Source organism: Ranitomeya variabilis, chromosome 4 (assembly GCF_051348905.1).
Source record: "Ranitomeya variabilis isolate aRanVar5 chromosome 4, aRanVar5.hap1, whole genome shotgun sequence".
NCBI classification, from domain to species: domain Eukaryota; kingdom Metazoa; phylum Chordata; class Amphibia; order Anura; family Dendrobatidae; genus Ranitomeya; species Ranitomeya variabilis.
Genome location: NC_135235.1, coordinates 278860949 through 278881929, shown reverse-complemented (window position 1 = coordinate 278881929; position 20981 = coordinate 278860949). Strand labels below are relative to the sequence as shown.

The 20981-nt window shown below is 45.7% G+C and overlaps 1 protein-coding gene across 3 annotated transcripts in view; it reads left to right on the top strand.

The window, feature by feature from the left end:
* The first annotated feature begins 16045 nt into the window (after window positions 1-16045).
* The window catches only part of LOC143764440 (putative pleckstrin homology domain-containing family N member 1), a 67946-nt gene continuing 63010 nt past the window's right edge, over window positions 16046-20981 (top strand). For 2 of the 3 annotated variants that reach the window (XR_013213193.1, XM_077249997.1), the window contains exons 1-2: window positions 16046-16141; window positions 16325-16633. Coding sequence is in view for 2 of the 3 variants with exons in the window: in XM_077249997.1 (XP_077106112.1) it covers window positions 16542-16633 (92 nt within the window). In the remaining variant the exon portion in view is untranslated. The remainder of the gene's footprint in view (window positions 16142-16324; window positions 16634-20981) is intronic. The other variant, XM_077249998.1, reaches the window with a different exon arrangement.

Below are 20981 nucleotides of genomic sequence, written 5' to 3'. Positions count from 1 at the left end.
GAACAGGATGCTGCTGGCAGTAGCTCTGAAGCGGAGGAGTATGAGACGCAGCAGGCATCAACATCGCAACAGCTTTTATCTGGCAGGCCCGTATCTGGCCAAAACCGTGTGTCAAAACCAAAAACAGTTTTCGGACAGCGTGGCCATCCGGTGAATGTAGCACAGCGTGCAATGCCTGAAAAGGTATTCGATAGTAGGAAGAGTGCAGTCTGCCAATTTTTTAACCAAGATCCGAATGATCAGTGCAAAGTTATCTGTAAGAAATGCTCAAGGACCTTTAGCAGAGGGCAGAATGTCAAAAATTTAATTACAACGTGCATGCGTAGACATTCAACCAGCATGCACTTGCAAGCCTGGACTAACTACCAAACGTCCCGTAACATGAGTGCACCCGCTCTGCATGAAGCTAGTCAGCAACGCTACATTGCTTCCCTCACTGTAAGCCACCGTTTAGGACACCACCTGCAGCAAATGTGGAGGTATCGTTGCAAGGCCAAAGCAGTCAGGGTAATCACCAGGTTGTTGGTAGGAAACACTGTATGTAGGCCAACAGCAAGAATACCCTCACCAACCCTCTCTCAATCTGCCATGTCCACCACCACCCCCGCTAGTTCCACCATATGCAGCTCTCCAGTCCAGCTCACCCTACAAGAGACTTTCGTTAGGAAAAGGAAGTACTCATCCTCTCATCCGCGTACACAGGGTTTGAACGCCCACATTGATAGACTAACCTCGTTAGAGATGATGCCCTACCGTTTGGTTGAAAGCGAAGCTTTCAAAGCCCTGATGGCCTACGCAGTACCACGCTATGACCTACCCAGTCGACACTTCTTTGCGAGAAAAGCCATCCCAGCCCTCCACAAGCATGTCAAAGACCGCATTGTCCATGCACTCAGGCAATCAGTCAGTAGAAAGGTACACCTCACAACAGAAGCATGGACCAGTAGGCATGGCCAGGGATGTTACGTGTCCATCACGGCACACTGGGTTAATGTTTTGGATGCAGGGCCCACAGGGGACAGCCATAGTGGTTCAGTTCTGCCTAGCCCACGGTCTAGGAAACAGTTGGCTGTAAGCGTTCGCCACCCCTCCTCCTCCTCCTCCAGCAGAAGTGAAAGCTCGTCCACAGAGTGCAGTCGCACTACCATTCCATCCGCAGCTGCCAGTGTTGCACGCAAGGTGTCCCATTATGGAACAGCTAGTGGTAAGCGTCAGCAGGCTGTGTTGGAAATGAAGTGTTTGGGCAACAACAGACACACCGCGGAAGTTCTGGCTGAGTTCTTGCAGCAAGAAACTGAGTCATGGCTGGGCAGTGTACATCTTGAGGCAGGCAAGGTAGTCAGTGAAAACGGATGGAATTTTATGGCTGCCATAGCCCTTTCAGAACTGAAACACATACCTTGCCTCGCTCACACCTTGAACCTGGTGGTGCAGTGCTTCCTGAAAAGTTAGCAGGGGTTACCAGCCCTGCTCCTGTAGGTGAGAAGACTTTGCTCTCACATCCGCCGGTCGCTCGTACACATCGCTGAATCTTCCCCAGCAGTGCCTAATAATCGACGTTGCAACAAGGTGGAACTCCACACTGCACATGCTTCAGAGGCTGTGCGAACAGAGGCGTGCTGTAATGTATTTGTGGGAGGATACACATACACGGGCAGGAAGTTGGATGGCAGACATGGAGTTGTCAGGTGTGCAGTGGTCGAAGCTACAAGACCTCTGTCAAGTCCTTCAGTGTTTTGAGGAATGCACAGAGCTGGTAAGTGCAGACGACGCCATCATAAGCATGAGCATCCCACTAATTCGTCTGATGATGCAAAGTTTAATGCACATTAAGGAGCAGGAGTCTGCAGCCGAGGATGAGGGAAGCCTTCATGACAGTCAGCCATTGTCTGCTCAGGGAACTCTCCTGGACGAGGTGGCGGACGAAGAGGAGGAGGAGGAGGATGATGGGGATGAATATTTATGGGAGGAGGAAGCTTCTCAGGGGGCAATAGAAACTGGTGGCGTTGCAAGGTCAGGTTCAGGGTTTTTGTGGGAGACAAGTGATGTTGATTTGCCAGAAAGTGCTCCTCAACCCAGCACAAGCAGTGAATTGACACCTGGAACATTGGCCCACATGGCTGATTATGCCTTGCGTATCCTAAAAAGGGACACTGTTGTGAATTTGGATTCTGGGCTCCCCCGGTGGCCGTTTGTGGAATTGGACTTGTCATCCTCTTTCCTGTTTCACCTGGTTCCATCAGTAGTGGGTGTCGCTATTTAAGCTCATTTCTCTGGTGGTTTCTTGCCGGTCAACAATGTTATCTGATGCCTCTCAGTGCTTGTTCCTGCTTCTAGACAACTACTAGATAAGTTGGACTTTTGTCCATGTTTTGTTTTGCCTATTTGTTCCAGTTCACAGCTGAAGTTTTGTTACTGTGTCTGGAAAGCTCTCGTTGATCAGGGATTGCTACTCTGGCGTTATGAGTTAATGCCAGAGTTTAAGGTAATCTCTGGATGGTGTTTTGTTAGTGTTTTTCTGCTGACCATGAAAGTATACTATCTGTCTTCTGCTATCTAGTAAGCGGACCTCAAATTTGCTAAGACTATTTTCCTGCTGCGTTTGTTGTTTCATCTGAACTCACCGTCATTATATGTGGGGGGCTACTGTCTTCTTTGGAATATTTCTCTAGAGGTGAGCCAGGTCTTATATTTCCCTCTGCTAGCTATTTAGGTCTTAGGCCAGAGCTGGGCATCTAGCTATAAATAGGAAATGCTACCTGGCTATTTCTAGTTGCGCGGCAGGCTTAGTTCATGGTCAGTATAGTTCCATCTTCCGAGAGCTTGTCCCTCTATAGGCTTGCTATGATCTCTGCCTGCAGAGATCATGACAGTTTGACCGGCCAATAAAGTGTTAAAGACCCAGGTTGAGAAAGGAGAGTTATAAGAAGTCTGCTGGAATTTTTTTTTTTTTTTTTCCTCCAGTCTGCCTTGCTGCAGTCTTTTTTCTCTCTCTCCTCCTAATCTCTGTATGCTCTGTGTGCACCTGACAATAATGGATCTCCAGAGTGTAACTGCGGGTTTGAATAATCTCATCACGAAAGTACAAAATTTACAAGATTTTGTGGTACATGCTCCGGTATCTGAGCCGAGAATTCCTTTGCCGGAGTTCTTCACAGGGAATAGAGCTAGCTTCCAGAATTTCCGAAATAATTGTAAGCTTTATTTGTCCCTGAAGTCTCGTTCAGCTGGAGACCCTGCTCAGCAGGTTAGGATTGTGATTTCCTTGCTCAGGGGTGACCCTCAAGATTGGGCCTTCTCATTGCCAGCAGGGGATCCTGCGTTACGCGATGTGGATGCGTTTTTTCTGGCCTTGGGCTTGCTTTATGAGGAACCTCATTTGGAACTTCAGGCAGAAAAAACTTTGATGGCACTATCTCAGGGGCAAGACGAAGCTGAAGTTTTCTGCCAAAAATTCCGCAAATGGTCTGTGCTTACTCAGTGGAATGAGTGCGCCTTGGCGGCAACTTTCAGAGAAGGTCTCTCTGATGCCGTTAAGGATGTTATGGTGGGGTTCCCTTTGCCTGCAGGTCTGAATGAGTCCATGACAATGGCTATTCAGATTGATAGGCGTCTGCGGGAGCGCAAACCGGTGCACCATCTGGCGGTGTCTATGGAAAAGACGCCAGAAAGTATGCAGTGTGATAGAATTCTGTCCAGGAGCGAGCGACAGAATTTTAGACGGAAGAATGGATTGTGTTTCTATTGTGGGGATTCTACTCATGTTATATCAGCATGCTCTAGGCGTACAAAGAAGCTTGATAAGTCTGTTTCCATTGGCACCATTCAGTCTAAGTTTATTTTGTCTGTAACCCTGATTTGTTCTTTGTCATCCATTGCCACGGACGCCTATGTTGACTCTGGCGCCGCTCTGAGTCTTATGGATTGGTCCTTTGCCAATCGTTGTGGTTTTGATTTAGAGCCTTTGGAGACTCTTATTCCTCTGAAGGGGATTGACTCCACCCCATTGGCTAATAATAAACCACAATACTGGACACAAGTAACCATGCGTATCAATCCGGATCACCAGGAGATTATTCGTTTCCTGGTGCTGTATAATTTACATGACGATTTGGTACTGGGATTGCCATGGTTGCAGTCTCACAACCCAGTCTTGGACTGGAGAGCAATGTCTGTGTTGAGCTGGGGATGTAAGGGTATTCATGGGGACGTACCTTTGGTTTCTATTTCGTCGTCCATTCCCTCTGAAGTCCCTGAGTTCCTCTCTGATTATCAAGACGTCTTTGACGAACCCAAGCTTGGGTCGTTACCTCCGCACCGTGAGTGCGATTGTGCCATAGATTTGATACCGGGTTGTAAATATCCAAAGGGTCGTTTGTTTAATTTGTCTGTGCCGGAACATGCTGCTATGCGGGAATATATAAAGGAGTCTTTGGAAAAGGGACATATTCGTCCATCTTCTTCTCCCTTGGGAGCTGGGTTTTTCTTTGTCTCAAAAAAAGACGGCTCTTTGAGACCATGTATTGATTATCGGCTTCTGAATAAGATCACTGTTAAGTATCAATACCCATTGCCATTGCTTACTGATTTGTTTGCTCGTATAGAGGGTGCTAAGTGGTTCTCTAAAATTGATCTTCGTGGGGCGTATAATTTGGTGCGGATCAGGCAGGGGGATGAGTGGAAGACCGCATTTAATACGCCCGAGGGCCACTTTGAGTATTTGGTCATGCCTTTTGGTCTTTCTAATGCCCCTTCAGTTTTCCAGTCTTTTATGCATGATATTTTCCGCGATTTTCTGGATAAATTTATGATAATATATCTGGATGATATTCTCATTTTTTCTGATGACTGGGACTCTCATGTCCAGCAGGTCAGGAGAGTTTTTCAGGTTCTGCGGTCTAATTCTTTATGTGTGAAGGGGTCTAAGTGCGTTTTTGGGGTCCAGAAAATTTCCTTTTTGGGGTATATTTTTTCTCCCTCTTCCATTGAGATGGATCCCGTCAAGGTGCAAGCTATTTGTGACTGGACTCAGCCCTCCTCTCTTAAGGGTCTTCAGAGATTTTTGGGCTTTGCCAACTTTTACCGCCGATTTATTGCTGGTTTTTCGGATGTCGTTAAACCACTGACTGATTTGACCAGACAAGGCGCTGATGTTGCTAATTGGTCCCCTCATGCTGTAGAGGCCTTTCAGGAGCTTAAGCGCCGTTTTGCCTCTGCCCCTGTGTTGCGTCAGCCTGATGTGAATCTGCCTTTTCAGGTTGAGGTTGACGCTTCGGAGATCGGAGCTGGGGCAGTGTTGTCGCAGAAAGGTTCCGACTGCTCCGTCATTAGGCCTTGTGCCTTCTTTTCTCGCAAATTTTCGCCCGCAGAGCGGAATTATGATGTTGGGAATCGGGAGCTTTTGGCCATGAAGTGGGCGTTTGAGGAGTGGCGCCATTGGCTCGAGGGGGCTAGGCATCAGGTGGTGGTATTGACTGACCACAAAAATTTGATTTATCTTGAGACTGCCAGACGCCTGAATCCTAGACAGGCGCGCTGGTCTTTGTTTTTTTCTCGCTTTAATTTTGTGGTGTCATACCTACCGGGTTCTAAGAATGTTAAGGCAGATGCCCTTTCTAGGAGTTTTGACCCGGACTCTCCTGGTAATTCTGAACCCACAGGTATCCTTAGGAAGGGAGTAATTTTGTCGGCCGTTTCTCCTGATCTGCGGCGGTCCTTGCAAGAGTTTCAGGCGGATAGACCGGATCGTTGTCCGCCTGATAGACTGTTTGTTCCGGATGATTGGACCAGCAGAGTCATCTCTGAGGTACATTCTTCTGCATTGGCAGGTCATCCCGGAATTTTTGGTACCAGGGATTTGGTGGCAAGATCCTTCTGGTGGCCTTCCCTGTCTCGAGATGTGCGAGTCTTTGTGCAGTCATGTGACGTTTGTGCTCGGGCCAAGTCTTGTAGTTCTCGGGCTAGCGGACTGCTGTTGCCCTTGCCTATTCCTAAGAGGCCTTGGACACACATCTCGATGGATTTTATTTCAGATCTGCCTGTTTCCCAGAAGATGTCTGTCATCTGGGTGGTCTGTGACCGTTTCTCTAAAATGGTCCATTTGGTTCCTCTGCCCAAGTTGCCTTCTTCTTCTGAGTTGGTTCCTCTGTTTTTTCAGAATGTTGTCCGATTGCACGGTATTCCTGAGAATATTGTTTCTGACAGAGGTACCCAATTTGTGTCTAGATTTTGGCGGGCATTCTGTGCTAGGATGGGCATAGATTTGTCTTTTTCATCTGCTTTTCACCCTCAGACTAATGGCCAGACCGAGCGGACTAATCAGACCCTTGAGACATATCTGAGGTGTTTTGTCTCTGCTGACCAGGATGATTGGGTTGCTTTTTTGCCATTGGCAGAGTTCGCCCTCAATAATCGGGCCAGTTCTTCCACCTTGGTGTCCCCGTTTTTCTGTAATTCGGGGTTTCACCCTCGATTTTCCTCCGGTCAGGTGGAATCCTCGGATTGTCCTGGAGTGGATGCGGTGGTGGAGAGATTGCATCACATCTGGGGGCAGGTTATGGACAATTTGAAGTTGTCCCAGGAGAAGACTCAGCGTTTTGCCAACCGTCATCGTCGTGTTGGTTCTCGGCTTTTTGTTGGAGATTTAGTGTGGTTGTCTTCTCGTTTTGTCCCTATGAGGGTCTCTTCTCCTAAGTTTAAACCTCGGTTCATCGGCCCTTATAGAATATTGGAGATTCTTAATCCTGTTTCTTTCCGTTTGGACCTCCCTGCGTCCTTTTCCATTCATAACGTTTTTCATCGGTCGTTATTGCGCAGGTATGAGGTACCTGTTGTACCTTCAGTTGAGCCTCCTGCTCCGGTGTTGGTTGAGGGTGAGTTGGAGTACGTTGTGGAGAAAATTTTGGACTCTCGTGTTTCCAGACGGAAACTCCAGTATCTGGTCAACTGGAAGGGTTACGGCCAGGAGGATAATTCTTGGGTCAATGCATCTGATGTTCATGCTTCTGATCTTGTTCGTGCCTTCCATAGGGCTCATCCTGGTCGCCCTGGTGGATCTGGTGAGGGTTCGGTGCCCCCTCCTTGAGGGGGGGGGTACTGTTGTGAATTTGGATTCTGGGCTCCCCCGGTGGCCGCTTGTGGAATTGGACTTGTCATCCTCTTTCCTGTTTCACCTGGTTCCATCAGTAGTGGGTGTCGCTATTTAAGCTCATTTCTCTGGTGGTTTCTTGCCGGTCAACAATGTTATCTGATGCCTCTCAGTGCTTGTTCCTGCTTCTAGACAACTACTAGATAAGTTGGACTTTTGTCCATGTTTTGTTTTGCCTATTTGTTCCAGTTCACAGCTGAAGTTTTGTTACTGTGTCTGGAAAGCTCTCGTTGATCAGGGATTGCTACTCTGGCGTTATGAGTTAATGCCAGAGTTTAAGGTAATCTCTGGATGGTGTTTTGTTAGTGTTTTTCTGCTGACCATGAAAGTATACTATCTGTCTTCTGCTATCTAGTAAGCGGACCTCAAATTTGCTAAGACTATTTTCCTGCTGCGTTTGTTGTTTCATCTGAACTCACCGTCATTATATGTGGGGGGCTACTGTCTTCTTTGGAATATTTCTCTAGAGGTGAGCCAGGTCTTATATTTCCCTCTGCTAGCTATTTAGGTCTTAGGCCAGAGCTGGGCATCTAGCTATAAATAGGAAATGCTACCTGGCTATTTCTAGTTGCGCGGCAGGCTTAGTTCATGGTCAGTATAGTTCCATCTTCCGAGAGCTTGTCCCTCTATAGGCTTGCTATGATCTCTGCCTGCAGAGATCATGACAGGACCCCCGCATTATCAAAATGATGACCGATGACGATTACTGGTTGGCCTACCTCATGGATCCACGCTATAAAGGGAAATTGCAAAATATCATGCCACATGAGAACCTTGAGCAAATATTGGCTACCAAACAAGCAACTCTTGTAGACCGTTTGGTTCAGGCATTCCTAGCACACAGCGGCGGTGATGGTTCTCACACGAGCTGCAGGGGGCAACATGGCAGAGGTGTTAGAGGTGCACAAATCAGAAGTGGCGTTGGACAGAGGGGTTTTATGACCAGATTGTGGAGTGATTTCGCAATGACCGCAGACACGACAGGTACTGCTGCATCAATTCAAAGTGAATTTAACAGAAAAAAAGGGAGTTTTTATACGAATAAATATGTAGAAAAAGGAAGAAAATTACCAAATGAATAAATATAAAAATGTAAATTTTATTGTAACAATGATAAAAAACACATGACATATTTTAATACAAAGATGACAGGAAAAACCCTAGTAGCAAACATCCAGGTCACAGACAGAAAAGAAAAAGTAAAGAACACATCAGGGTATTATCACAAGTCAGCATAAGTATCAGCGCCAAAAGGCATGGTGTGACTATATTATATGGTTTAAAGGTCCATGTGGACATGCATCTCCCTAAGGGGGTATTCGGAGCCCCAGGCAGAGTAACTATTCCATCATGGGTAAGCAGTCTTGCATTAGGTAGGCACAGTAACTAGCTTCACGCATGGGAGATGCATGTCCACATGGACCTTTAAACCATATAATATAGTCACACCATGCCTTTTGGCGCTGATACTTATGCTGACTTGTGATAATACCCTGATGTGTTCTTTACTTTTTCTTTTCTGTCTGTGACCTGGATGTTTGCTACTAGGGTTTTTCCTGTCATCTTTGTATTAAAATATGTCATGTGTTTTTTATCATTGTTACAATAAAATTTACATTTTTATATTTATTCATTTGGTAATTTTCTTCCTTTTTCTACATATTTATTCGTATAAAAACTCCCTTTTTTTCTGTTAAATTAAGTTATTTGGAGTATACGTTACTAATTTCCATTTATATACATGGGTAAGGACAATCAACCGCTTACATTTACACACAGATGGTGTGGGGCCCATGTGATTTCTGTTGGTTTTATTTTATTATCAATTCAAAGTGACAGGAGACAGTATTTGTACAGTGTGGTTAAGAACTATTTTTCCTGCCTTATCGATGTTCTCCCTCACACGTCATTCCCCTTTGATTACTGGGCATCTGAAATAGACACCTGGCCTGAATTGGCAGAATATGCATTACAGTAGCTTGCTTGCCCAGCTGCTAGTGTGCTATCAGAAAGAGTATTCAGTGCTGCTGGTTCAATACTGACCGAAAAAAGGACTCGTCTGGCTGCCCAAAATGTTGATGATCTAACCTTCATTAAAATGAACCAATCATGGATTTCTAATTATTTTGCCCCACCTTCCCCTGCTGACACGTAGCTTTCCTGTAAAAAGGTCTTGCTTTTGGCCTCCTCTTACTGACTGCTCCAATTCCTCCATTTGCAGCTGCTGAATGTCCACCATAGGCCATTTTTACACCTCCTTAAATGGGCTGACTCCCCCACAGGGCCGTGGTCACCACTTGGCGCAAGCACCCATGCGAGTGCCGTTTGCCTGGACAGGTGGGTGTGCCCACCTTTGGCCGACGGCACTGGCACAGGGTCCCTCATAGTACAATGAAGTGTCTCTGGCGGTGGTGGTGCACACCCAATGTCAGACACACCATCGTAATATGAGAGGCCCTGGGCCAGTACCGCCGCCCACGAGAGAGTGTTCCCCCCCAGGTCAAACAGTGCTCTACCACTTGCAAAACTTACCTCTCCCGGCTCCACCACTGTGTAGTCTGTGCTGTTAAATCCTTCAATGGCACTGCCAATACAAATTTGTTGAAATGATAGATGATAGTAAAAATATACAGGGGCCCTGCCCTCCATTTGGACCTGTGAATACTGTGCGCGAACTACCACTGTCTGCTACTCAGCAGAGGAACCCACCCCTGTACCTAGCTTTGCCACCTGTTTATTTAGGAACATTTTTTTTGCAGACATTTAGCCCACTTTACTATTTTGGCCAACGTACTGTGTCAGCCACTTCTTCCAGTTGTCCTCCACTGAACAAAGCAGTGCCGCCAGTTTACTCCTGTTACCAGTTTAGAACTGCATTGAGCCTACTTTTTTATTTTAGGCCTACTAAGTCTGTCTGTCTCCTTGCAATCGTCCTCCGCTGACCAAACCAATGCTGCCTGTGTACCCCTGTAACCTATTTTAAACTGCATAGAGCCTACTTTTTTATTTTAGGCCTAGTAAGTCTGCTCCACTCCTTGCAATCGTCCTCCGCTGACCAAACCAATGCTGCCTGTGTACCCCTGTAACCTATTTTAAACTGCATAGAGCCTACTTTTTTTTATTTTAGGCCTAGTAAGTCTGCTCCACTCCTTGCAATCGTCCTCCGCTGACCAAACCAATGCTGCCTGTGTACCCCTGTAACCTATTTTAAACTGCATTGAGCCATTTTTTTTATTTTAGGCCTACTACCTGTGTCTGTCTGCGCCACTCAATACAGCTGTCCTCCACTGAACAAAGCTGAGCTTCAGTCTTCAGGCTTTCGGCCTATATTTTGAATATGAAACTGTATTTAGCCTACTAGTTTGGTTAGACCTACTAACGGTGTCTGCCGCTCCTTGCTTTTCTCCTCCACTGAACAAAGCTGAGCTTCAATCTTCAGGCTTTCGGCCTATATTTTGAATATAAAACTGCATTTGGCCTACTGGTTTGGTTAGACCTACTAACGGTGTCTGCCGCTCCTTGGTGTTCTCCTGTGCTTTTCTCCTGTGCTTCAATCTTCAGGCTTTCGGCCTATATTTTGAATATGAAACTGCATTTGGCCTACTAGTTTGGTTGGGCCTACTAACGGTGTCTGCCGCTCCTTGCTTTTCTCCTCCACTGAACAAAGCTGAGCTTCAATCTTCAGGCTTTCGGCCTATATTTTGAACATGAAACTGCATTTGGCCTACTAGTTTGGTTGGGCCCTACTAACGGTGTCTGCCGCTCCTTGCTTTTCTACTCCACTGAACAAAGCTGAGCTTCAATCTTCAGGCTTTCCGTCTATATTTTGCATATGAAACTGCATTTGGCCTACTAGTTTGGTTGGGCCCTACTTATGTCTGCTGCTCCTTGCTTTTCTCCTCCACTGAACAAAGCTGAGCTTCAATCTTCAGGTTTTCGGCCTATATTTTGAATATGAAACTGCATTTGGCCTACTAGTTTGGTTGGACCTACTAACGGTGTCTGCCGCTCCTTGGTGTTCTCCTGTGATTTTCTCATGTGCTTCAATCTTCAGGCTTTCGACCTATATTTTGAATATGAAACTGCATTTGGCCTACTAGTTTGGTTGGGCCTACTAACGGTGTCTGCCGCTCCTTGCTTTTCTCCTCCACTGAACAAAGCTGAGCTTCAATCTTCAGGCTTTCTGCCTATATTTTGAATATGAAACTGCATTTGGCCTACTAGTTTGGTTGGGCCCTACTAACGGTGTCTGCCGCTCCTTGCTTTTCTCCTCCACTGAACAAAGCTGAGCTTCAATCTTTAGGCTTTCGGCCTATATTTACAATATGAAACTGCATTTGGCCTACTAGTTTGGTTGGGCCCTACTAACGGTGTCTGCCGCTCCTTGCTTTTCTCCTCCACTGAACAAAGCTGAGCTTCAATCTTCAGGCTTTCGGCCTATATTTTGAATATGAAACTGCATTTGGCCTACTAGTTTGGTTGGGCCTACTAACGGTGTCTGTCGCTCCTTGCTTTTCTCCTCCACTGAACAAAGCTGAGCTTCAATCTTCAGGCTTTCGGCCAATATTTTGAATATGAAACTGCATTTGGCCTACTAGTTTGGTTGGGCCCTACTAACGGTGTCTGCCGCTCCTTGCTTTTCTACTCCACTAAACAAAGCTGAGCTTCAATCTTCAGGCTTTCCGTCTATATTTTGCATATGAAACTGCATTTGGCCTACTAGTTTGGTTGGGCCCTACTTATGATGTCTGCCGCTCCTTGCTTTTCTCCTCCACTGAACAAAGCTGAGCTTCAATCTTCAGGTTTTCGGCCTATATTTTGAATATGAAACTGCATTTGACCTACTAGTTTGGTTGGACCTACTAACGGTGTCTGCCGCTCCTTGGTGTTCTCCTGTGATTTTCTCATTTGCTTCAATCTTCAGGCTTTCGGCCTATATTTTGAATATGAAACTGCATTTGGCCTACTAGTTTGGTTGGGCCTACTAGCGGTGTCTGCCGCTCCTTGCTTTTCTCCTCCACTGAACAAAGCTGAGCTTCAATCTTCAGGCTTTCTGCCTATATTTTGAATATGAAACTGCATTTGGCCTACTAGTTTGGTTGGGCCCTACTAACGGTGTCTGCCGCTCCTTGCTTTTCTCCTCCACTGAATAAAGCTGAGCTTCAATCTTTAGGCTTTCGGCCTATATTTACAATATGAAACTGCATTTGGCCTAGTAGTTTGGTTGGGCCCTACTAACGGTGTCTGCCGCTCCTTGCCTTTCTCCTCCACTGAACAAAGCTGAGCTTCAATCTTCAGGCTTTCGGCCTATATTTTGAATATGAAACTGCATTTGGCCTACTAGTTTGGTTGGGCCTACTAACGGTGTCTGCCGCTCCTTGGTGTTCTCCTGTGCTTTTCTCCTGTGCTTCAATCTTCAGGCTTTCGGCCTATATTTTGAATATGAAACTGCATTTGGCCTACTAGTTTGGTTGGGCCTACTAACGGTGTCTGCCGCTCCTTGCTTTTCTCCTCCACTGAACAAAGCTGAGCTTCAATCTTCAGACTTTCAGCCTATATTTTGAATATGAAACTGCATTTGGCCAACTAGTTTGGTTGGGCCCTACTAACGGTGTCTGCCGCTCCTTGCTTTTCTCCTCCACTGAACAAAGCTGAGCTTCAATCTTCAGGCTTTCGGCCTATATTTTGAATATGAAACTGCATTTGGCCTACTAGTTTGGTTAGACCTACTAACGGTGTCTGCCGCTCCTTGGTGTTCTCCTGTGCTTTTCTCCTGTGCTTCAATCTTCAGGCTTTCGGCCTATATTTTGAATATGAAACTGCATTTGGCCTACTAGATTGGTTGGGCCTACTAACGGTGTCTGCCACTCCTTGGTGTTCTCCTGTGCTTTTCTCCTGTGCTTCAATCTTCAGGCTTTCGGCCTATATTTTGAATATGAAACTGCATTTAACCTACTAGTTTGGTTGGGCCCTACTAACGGTGTCTGCCGCTCCTTGCTTTTCTCCTCCACTGAACAAAGCTGAGCTTCAATCTTCAGGCTTTCGGCCTATATTTTGAATATGAAACTGCATTTGGCCTACTAGTTTGGTTAGACCTACTAACGGTGTCTGCCACTCCTTGGTGTTCTCCTGTGCTTTCCTCCTGTGCTTCAATCTTCAGGCTTTTGGCCTATATTTTGAATATGAAACTGCATTTGGCCTACTAGTTTGGTTGGGCCCTACTAACGGTGTCTGCCGTTCCTTGCTTTTCTCCTCCACTGAACAAAGCAGTGCCGCCTATTTACTCCTGTTACCAATTTTGAACGTCATTTGGCCCACTTTATTATTTGGCCCTACTAACTGTGTCTGCCACTCATTACAGTTATCCGCCACTGAACAAAGCAATGCCGCCTGGTTAGTCCTGTTACCAATTTTGAACTGCATTTAGTCCACTTTATTATTTGGGCCTATATCTGTGTTCCTCTTCATCCTGCCCATTGCCCAGCCTGTGCTAGATGAGTCTGCTGGTACATTGACCCAGACCACTACATTCCCCTTGCACTCTACACAGCCAGAATCTGACCCTGCTGAAAGTCAGGTTCCCCTTCCCGCATACTATACCACCTTACACGGGGACAAAGAGGAAGGTGCAGATGAAAGTGCAGGCTCCTTCATCAGGTGGGGGGGCATACTCATTGGCGACGTCACTGGCACAGGGCCCCTCATAGTACGCAAAAGTGTCTCTGCTGGTGGGAGGCGCCCCCGCCGTCAAACACACCGCCGTACTTTGAGGGGCCCTGTGCCAGTGACAATGCGAACGAGTGTGCCCCCTAATTGCTCAGGATCACAGCACTTGCAAAGTTGAAATACTTACCTCTCCCTGCTCCACCGCCGTGACGTAATTCGCGTTTCCTGGGCCCACGAAAAACTTGAGCCAGCCCTACCCCCCCACAACTTTAGCCAAATGACCCCCAATTTTCAATGCCTAACTATTATTATAAGGTAAATTAAGATTGACAAGCTTAAGTAACAAGAATTGATGTTTTTGGCATTAAAATGGGCACTGTAGGTGTTTTCCTGTCCTCCACTCACTGCCGACTTTGCTTCCCCATTGACTTGCATTGGGTTTCCTGTTTCAGTCGGATCCCCGACTTTTTGCAATAATCGGCTGATTTTACCCGACCTGACTTTTGACAAATTCGGGTTCCGCGAAACCCGACTCGATCCTAAATAAGTAAAAGTCGCTCAACTCTAGTGGAGAGTATGGGTATGGTGACAGACAGAGATGAGGAGATGTAAAGTGGTACAGCAGTTTGGAGAGGATGGGTAGGGTGGTAGACAGAGATGAGGAGATGTAGGATATTGCAGCAGTTTGTTTCTACCAAACAGTTCCACTTTGGTTTCATCAGACCACATGACATTCTCCCAATACTCTTCTGGATAATCCAAATGCTCTCTAGCAAACTTCAGATGGACCCGGACATGTACTGGCTCAAACAGGAGGACACATCTGCAGGATCTGAGACCCTGGTGGCGTAGTGTGTTACTGATGGTAGCCTTTGTTACGGTGGTCCCAGCTCTATGCAGGTCATTCACTAGGTCCCCCCATGTGGTTCTGGGATTTTTGCTCACCGTTCTTGTGATGATTTTGACCCCACAGGGTGAGATCTTGCGTGGAGCCCCAGATCGAGGGAGATTATCAGGGGTCTTGTATGTCTTCCATTTTCTTATTATTGCTCCCACAGTTGATTTCATCACACCGAGCTGCTAGCCTATTGCAGATTCAGTCTTCTCAGCCTGGTGCAGGGCTACAATTTTGTTTCTGGTGTCCTTCAACAGCTCTTTGGTCTTCACCATAGTGGAGTTTGGAGTGTGACTGTTTGAAGTTGTGGACAGGTGTCTTTTATACTGATAACAAGTTTAAACAGGAGCCATTACTACAGGTAATGAGTGGAGGACAGAGGAGCCTCTTAAAGAAGAAGTTGCAGGTCTGTGAGAGCCAGAAATCTTGCATGTTTTTAGGTGACCAAATACTTATTTTCCACCATAATTTGCAAAATAAATCTTCCCAAATCAGACAAGGTGATTTTCTGGATTTGTTTTTTCATTTTTCATTTTGACTCTCATATTTGTGGTTTACCTATGATGTCAACTACAGGCCTCTCTCATCTTATTAAGTGAGAGAACTTGCACAACTGGTGGCTGACTAAATACTTTTTTCTCCACTGTACATGGTGCAGGTGACATGAGCCACTGACTGAATATAAGGAGTGAATGAAAGATCTGAGACAGCAGTCCTGCTGCCTGGTAAGCACTGCACATAGAAATAGAAATACGAGATGCAGGCAGATCAGTACAGGAGGAATCCCAAGAAATTCAGTTTTGGAAAGATTACGTTTCACCTAGAAAGAGACCATGAAGTTAGAGACAGCAGACAGACAGTCACTGGGGTTCTGTAATAACCACTGAACAAGCTTGGGCTGGAGCGAGACATGTAAGAGGATCTCCTGCTGGAACAATATATGGACCCCCTATGATTGTGAGTCGAGAAATCCATCAGCTCTGCACCGTCTCATAGACAGTGAGCAACTGTTTATAAGGGTGGAGTCAGTTCCCTTACCTACTGAGCCACTGTGCATATGCACACTAGTATGTCTTTCCCTATCAAACTTCTGGATTTTCAGAATGTTTTCAAAACTTAAAAAGTCTGAAATCAATAATTGATGATAGCTAACCAAAATTACACAATCTCTAAAAGTCCCAATTTTCAGCAAATCCTTTAATTTCATTAAATTGATTGCATTTATTTGCTATAAAGTAATTTTCCATCCACACATAAAAGAAAAAAAAGCCACGGTATTAGGAAATACCTGACAGCCTTCGACTTGCAGAATTATTTTGACGTGTCTGGTGCTATCACTCGCGGCTTACTGCCTGCCATGACATCGAATTACATGTTACGACCCAGCGGGACTCTACGGTGGACTTGGTTCTAGAGCCGGACGATCTAGTATGGTGACTATTCCCGTGTGAGGAGCCTTGGGGCGTCACAGAAAGGGTTAACCCCATGTCATTTACTCCTTTGTCAGTGTCTTTCTCCCTTTTTCACCCCTGTCTACAAAGTTCTATTCTTTCCTGAAAGTGAGAACCTTGCTTCGGCTTCCCTCCCCCTCACCTCAGGTCATCTCATTTCTGCAGGAAAGAGAAACAAGCTCGAACTGAACAGGAAGCTCTCTCTCCATTTCACACTACCGGTTTGTGAGTTTTCGAGCAGATTTGTCTCTGTCCAGCTCTCTCCTTTCCTCACTGATGTGATTTTGAGGAGGAAGGATGTGTGAGGCAATCTCACATCTCCCCATATCTACTACTCGCCTATGTGAGGCTTGGTGACTGTCAGACTCCTACCCGTCAAGTCATGGGTTGCTGCAGTGTGACAGCGCGGGGTACCAAGGAGAACAGCAGTGATGGGCACGAGGAAGCAGAGTTGCTTCAAAAAGACGAAAGCAGGTACGTGTCCATTATCTTCTATCGGAGCATACTTTGCTTTTTTTCTGATGATTCCCATATGGTTGTAGCTAAGTTTAATATTTAACTCAACTCCTGGTACTTTACAGTAAATCTTCTGCGTTAAAAAAAGTTTTCCATTTTCAGAAAACCCCTGTGCCCAATCTACAGTTTATTTTAAAAATCAAGCTATGCTTTACTCACCCTCCCTGGGTCCAGTTCTGAGTCTCCATCGCTGCTCCCTGTGTCCAGTTCTGAGTCTCCATCGCTGCTCCCATGGGTCCAGTTCTGAGTCTCCATCGCTGCTCCCACTGGTCCAGTTCTGAGTCTCCATCGCCGCTCCCATGGGTCCAGTTCTGTGTCTCCATCGCTGCTCCCATTGGTCCAGTTCTGAGTCTCCATCACTGCTCCCTGGGTCCAGTTCTGAGTTTCCATTGCTGTTCCATTGGGTCCAGTTCTGAGTCTCCATCGCTGCTCCCATGGGTCCAGCTCCGAGTCTCCATCGCTGCTCCCATGAGTCCAGTTCTGAGTCTCCATTGCTGCTCCCATTGGTCCAGTTCTGAGTTTCCATCGCTCCTCCCATGGGTCCAGTTCTGAGTCTCCATCGCTGCTCCCATGGGTCCAGTTCTGAGTCTCCATCACTGCGCTCTGGGTCCAGATCTGAGTCTCCATCGCTGCTCCATGGGTCCAGTTCTGAGACTCTATCGCTGCTCACTGGGTCCAGTTCTGAGTTTCCATTGCTGCTCCCATGGGTCCAGTTCTGAGTCTCCATCGCTGCTCCTATGGGTCCAGTTCTGAGTCTTCATCGCTGCTTCCATGGGTCCAGTTCTGAGTCTCCATCGCTGCTCCCTGGGTCCAGTTCTGAGACTCCATCACTGCTCCCTGGGTCCAGTTCTGAGTCTCCATCGCTGCTCCCATGGGTCCAGTTCTGAGTTTCCATCGGTGCTCCCATGGGTACAGTTCTAAGTCTCCATCACTGCTCCCATGGGTACAGTTCTGAATCTCCATCACTGCTCGAATGGGTGCAGTTCTGAGTCTCCATTGCTGCTCCCACGGGTCCAGTTCTGAGTCTCCATCGCTGCTCCAATGGGTGCAGTTCTGAGACAACATTGCTGCTCCCACGGGTCCAGTTCTGAGTCTCCATCGCTGCTCCAATGGGTGCAGTTCTGAGACAACATTGCTGCTCCCATGGGTACAGTTCTGAGTCTCCATTGCTGCTCCAGTGGGTCCAGTTTTGAGTCTCCATCGCTACTCCCATGGGGTCCAGTTCTGAGTCTCCACCGCTGCTCCCTGGGTCCAGTTCTGAGTCTCCATCACTGCTCCCTGGGTCGAGTTCTGAGTCTCCATTGCTGCTCCCATGGGTACAGTTCTGAGTCTCCATCGCTGCTCCAATGGGTGCAGTTCTGAGTCTTCATCGTTGCTCCCATGGGTCCAGTTCTGAGTCTCCATCGGTGCTCCCATGGGTCCAGTTCTGAGTCTCCATCACTGCTCCCATGAGTCCAGTTCTGAGTCTCCACCGCTGCTCCCATGAGTCCAGTTCTGAATCTCCATCGCTGCTCCCTGGGTCGAGTTCTGAGTCTCTATTGCTGATCCCATGGGTACAGTCCTGAGTCTCCATCGCTGCTCCAATGGGTGCAGTTCTGAGTCTTCATCGTTGCTCCCAAGGGTCCAGTTCTAAGTCTGCATCGGTGCTCCCATGGGTACAGTTCTGAGTCTCCATTGCTGCTCCCATTAGTGATGTTACGTTGACTGTGCTGCAGGCTGCAGCCAATAACTGAGCTCGAATTAACGGCATGAGCAGATCAGATACGCTAAGCTCACTGATTGACCGCAGCGCTGTTGACGTGACGTTAGTGCTGCAGCCTGCAGACAATAACAGACACCAGGAGCAGTGACAGAGAGTCAGCGCTGGACTCGGCGAGAGTGAGTAAAGAAAAGTTTTTTGTTTTTTTTAAACAAACTGCAGCTGGGGAATATGGATTTCCAAAATTTGGAAAACCCCTTTAAATGAGGGGGATGGGCCCATTCTCGACCCTCACACCATCCAAATTCTTCCTCATTGCAGTTCTATGGAGAGGAGATGGAGGGGACACAGGATCATGTTCTGATCACTAATCAGACACTCATTACCTACCCAGTAGATGTTAATAATAATAAAAAACGGAATTTTCCTACTTTTTTATAGGAAACATATTAATAATATTAGTAAATATCATTACTTCCAATTCCGTGTCTTCCCGTTCCTCTGTCATTCCTCCTAGAAATTTATGAAAAGAAATAGACAACTGGGTGTTACCATTCTTCTTGTAAAAATAGGTGTGTCTTACACAGTCTAGTAAGGTAAGCACTGATTGGTCAATGTCAGATTGGGCAGGGTCAGACCCCCACTGGTACCACCCTGTTGTCAATGTATTTCTTTATTTCTAAGAGGAATATCAGAGGAACGGCTCAATGCAGAGCTCTAAGAAAAATTAATCTAGAATCATTATTCCATTAGGAATTCAAGTATTTAATAAAATAGGCATTTAAAGTGACAGATCCGTTTGTTTTTTGTTTTTCAGTGTGAATTTTCTTTCTTGATTTTGTCAGCGAGGCCATCATTGTAGAGTACATCACATTGATGTGCAGAGCAGAATCTTGTGCTGAAGATGTAGCAGAGCTGAGTTTGTTTTTTGACATGTAACATAATATGATAATGTGTCATCAGGTTACGTGGTCTTTTAAATGAGGGCATCTGTATAAAGGGCTATGCTGAATTGATGGCTCATACACTTTATTCATTGATATAAAACTTAAAAACAAGTAAAAACAGGGAGGAGACAATTTTACAATAAGATAGTGATACATTGCAGGGTTCCCTTGATGGAGCATCAGGCGAAACATGCATTTGGGGGAACGTTTATAATATAAAGTATTTTGCCTTATATTATTTTTGCGCATTTATTATCACATTATTACATTTATTCTTATGATTAGTTTATAATCATTTTGTTTTATATTTTGCCATTTTGTACAAGTTTTTCTTACATAATTCCAACATTCATACACTTCTTATAGCGTGTTGCTGTCTGTTTGTGAAGTATTTATGCTGATCTGATTTTGGGGCATTTGTTCCTTTTTGTGAATGATGAATATACTTTTTAAGAATTTTTTACTTGGTTGTTTTTTTAAATTTGTAGGACTATCACTTTTATTTTTACAAATAATCCTGAACTCTTGCAGTTTTCACTCTGAACACTTCAGTTAATCTAAGCAAATGCTTCCTGTTCTGCAGAGATCACTTTTTATTATGCTGCTTCTTTGAAGCTTCAGGAGGCTGTACAATATGCCCAGAAGATTTACCAATTCTTCAAAGGGTCCAAAAATTATCCCCTTTTTTGAGAGATTAGAACAAATTTCAGTAGAGGTGAAAAGATATAGATAATGTGATATTAAATATTCACACAGGTTATAAAATAGATCTCCTCTTCCTTCTCTCTGCACCATGACCTCTGCCCAGATCACAGAGCATGCCCACAAACACCCCCTCCATAAAAAGTCACTAAACATCTCCAGACTATTGTTTCCTATGGTCCATGTGACTCCTGTTAAGCAGATCTCTAGATTCTAATAATAGTTTAAAAAGATCAGAATAATAAAACAGACTCTTGTACAACTAGCAGGATACTTCTGGAGTATCATGGGGTGTCTGTTTACTTCAGCTGAATATGCCTAGGAGGAAAGTTAGTGTTCTTCATGTGACTGTGCCTCATTTCCTTGCCCTATTATGCAGAAGCCGTGATGGAGCATGTTGAACATTTGACCCTAGTACATCCATTCTTCTGAATTCTCCAGGAATCATGGCTATCATGATGACGATGTAATGGCTGACCTAGGACCGTTCATGGTACAGCCAGTACAGGAGTTCTGCTATCATACACACGAAACAGTTTGCAATTTACAAGATATTTCTGCAATTTCAGAAGTTTTACCGAGTATACAAAATGACACATTCTCGATTACACTGACCGCATCTCATACAGATAGGAAACAGTGGCCGCCCTGAACTCGCCTCGTGCTAAAGCTAGAAGATAACTATCACCCCACCCATCATGTCACAATGAAGCTACAGTACGGCTGGGGTGATTTCTGGGCAGAGGCGACTTGTTTGGCCATTTCTAGTAAGGATAGCTGTTGCTACTTTGTACTCTGTATCGTTAGTAGTGATGAGCAAGTATACTCGTTACTCGAGTTTCTCCGAGCATGTTTCCGAGCGTGGTCTCCGAGTATATCGGCACACTCGGAGATTTAGTTTTTGTCGACGCAGTTGCATGATTTGCTGCTGCTAGACAGCTTGAATATATCACAAAAC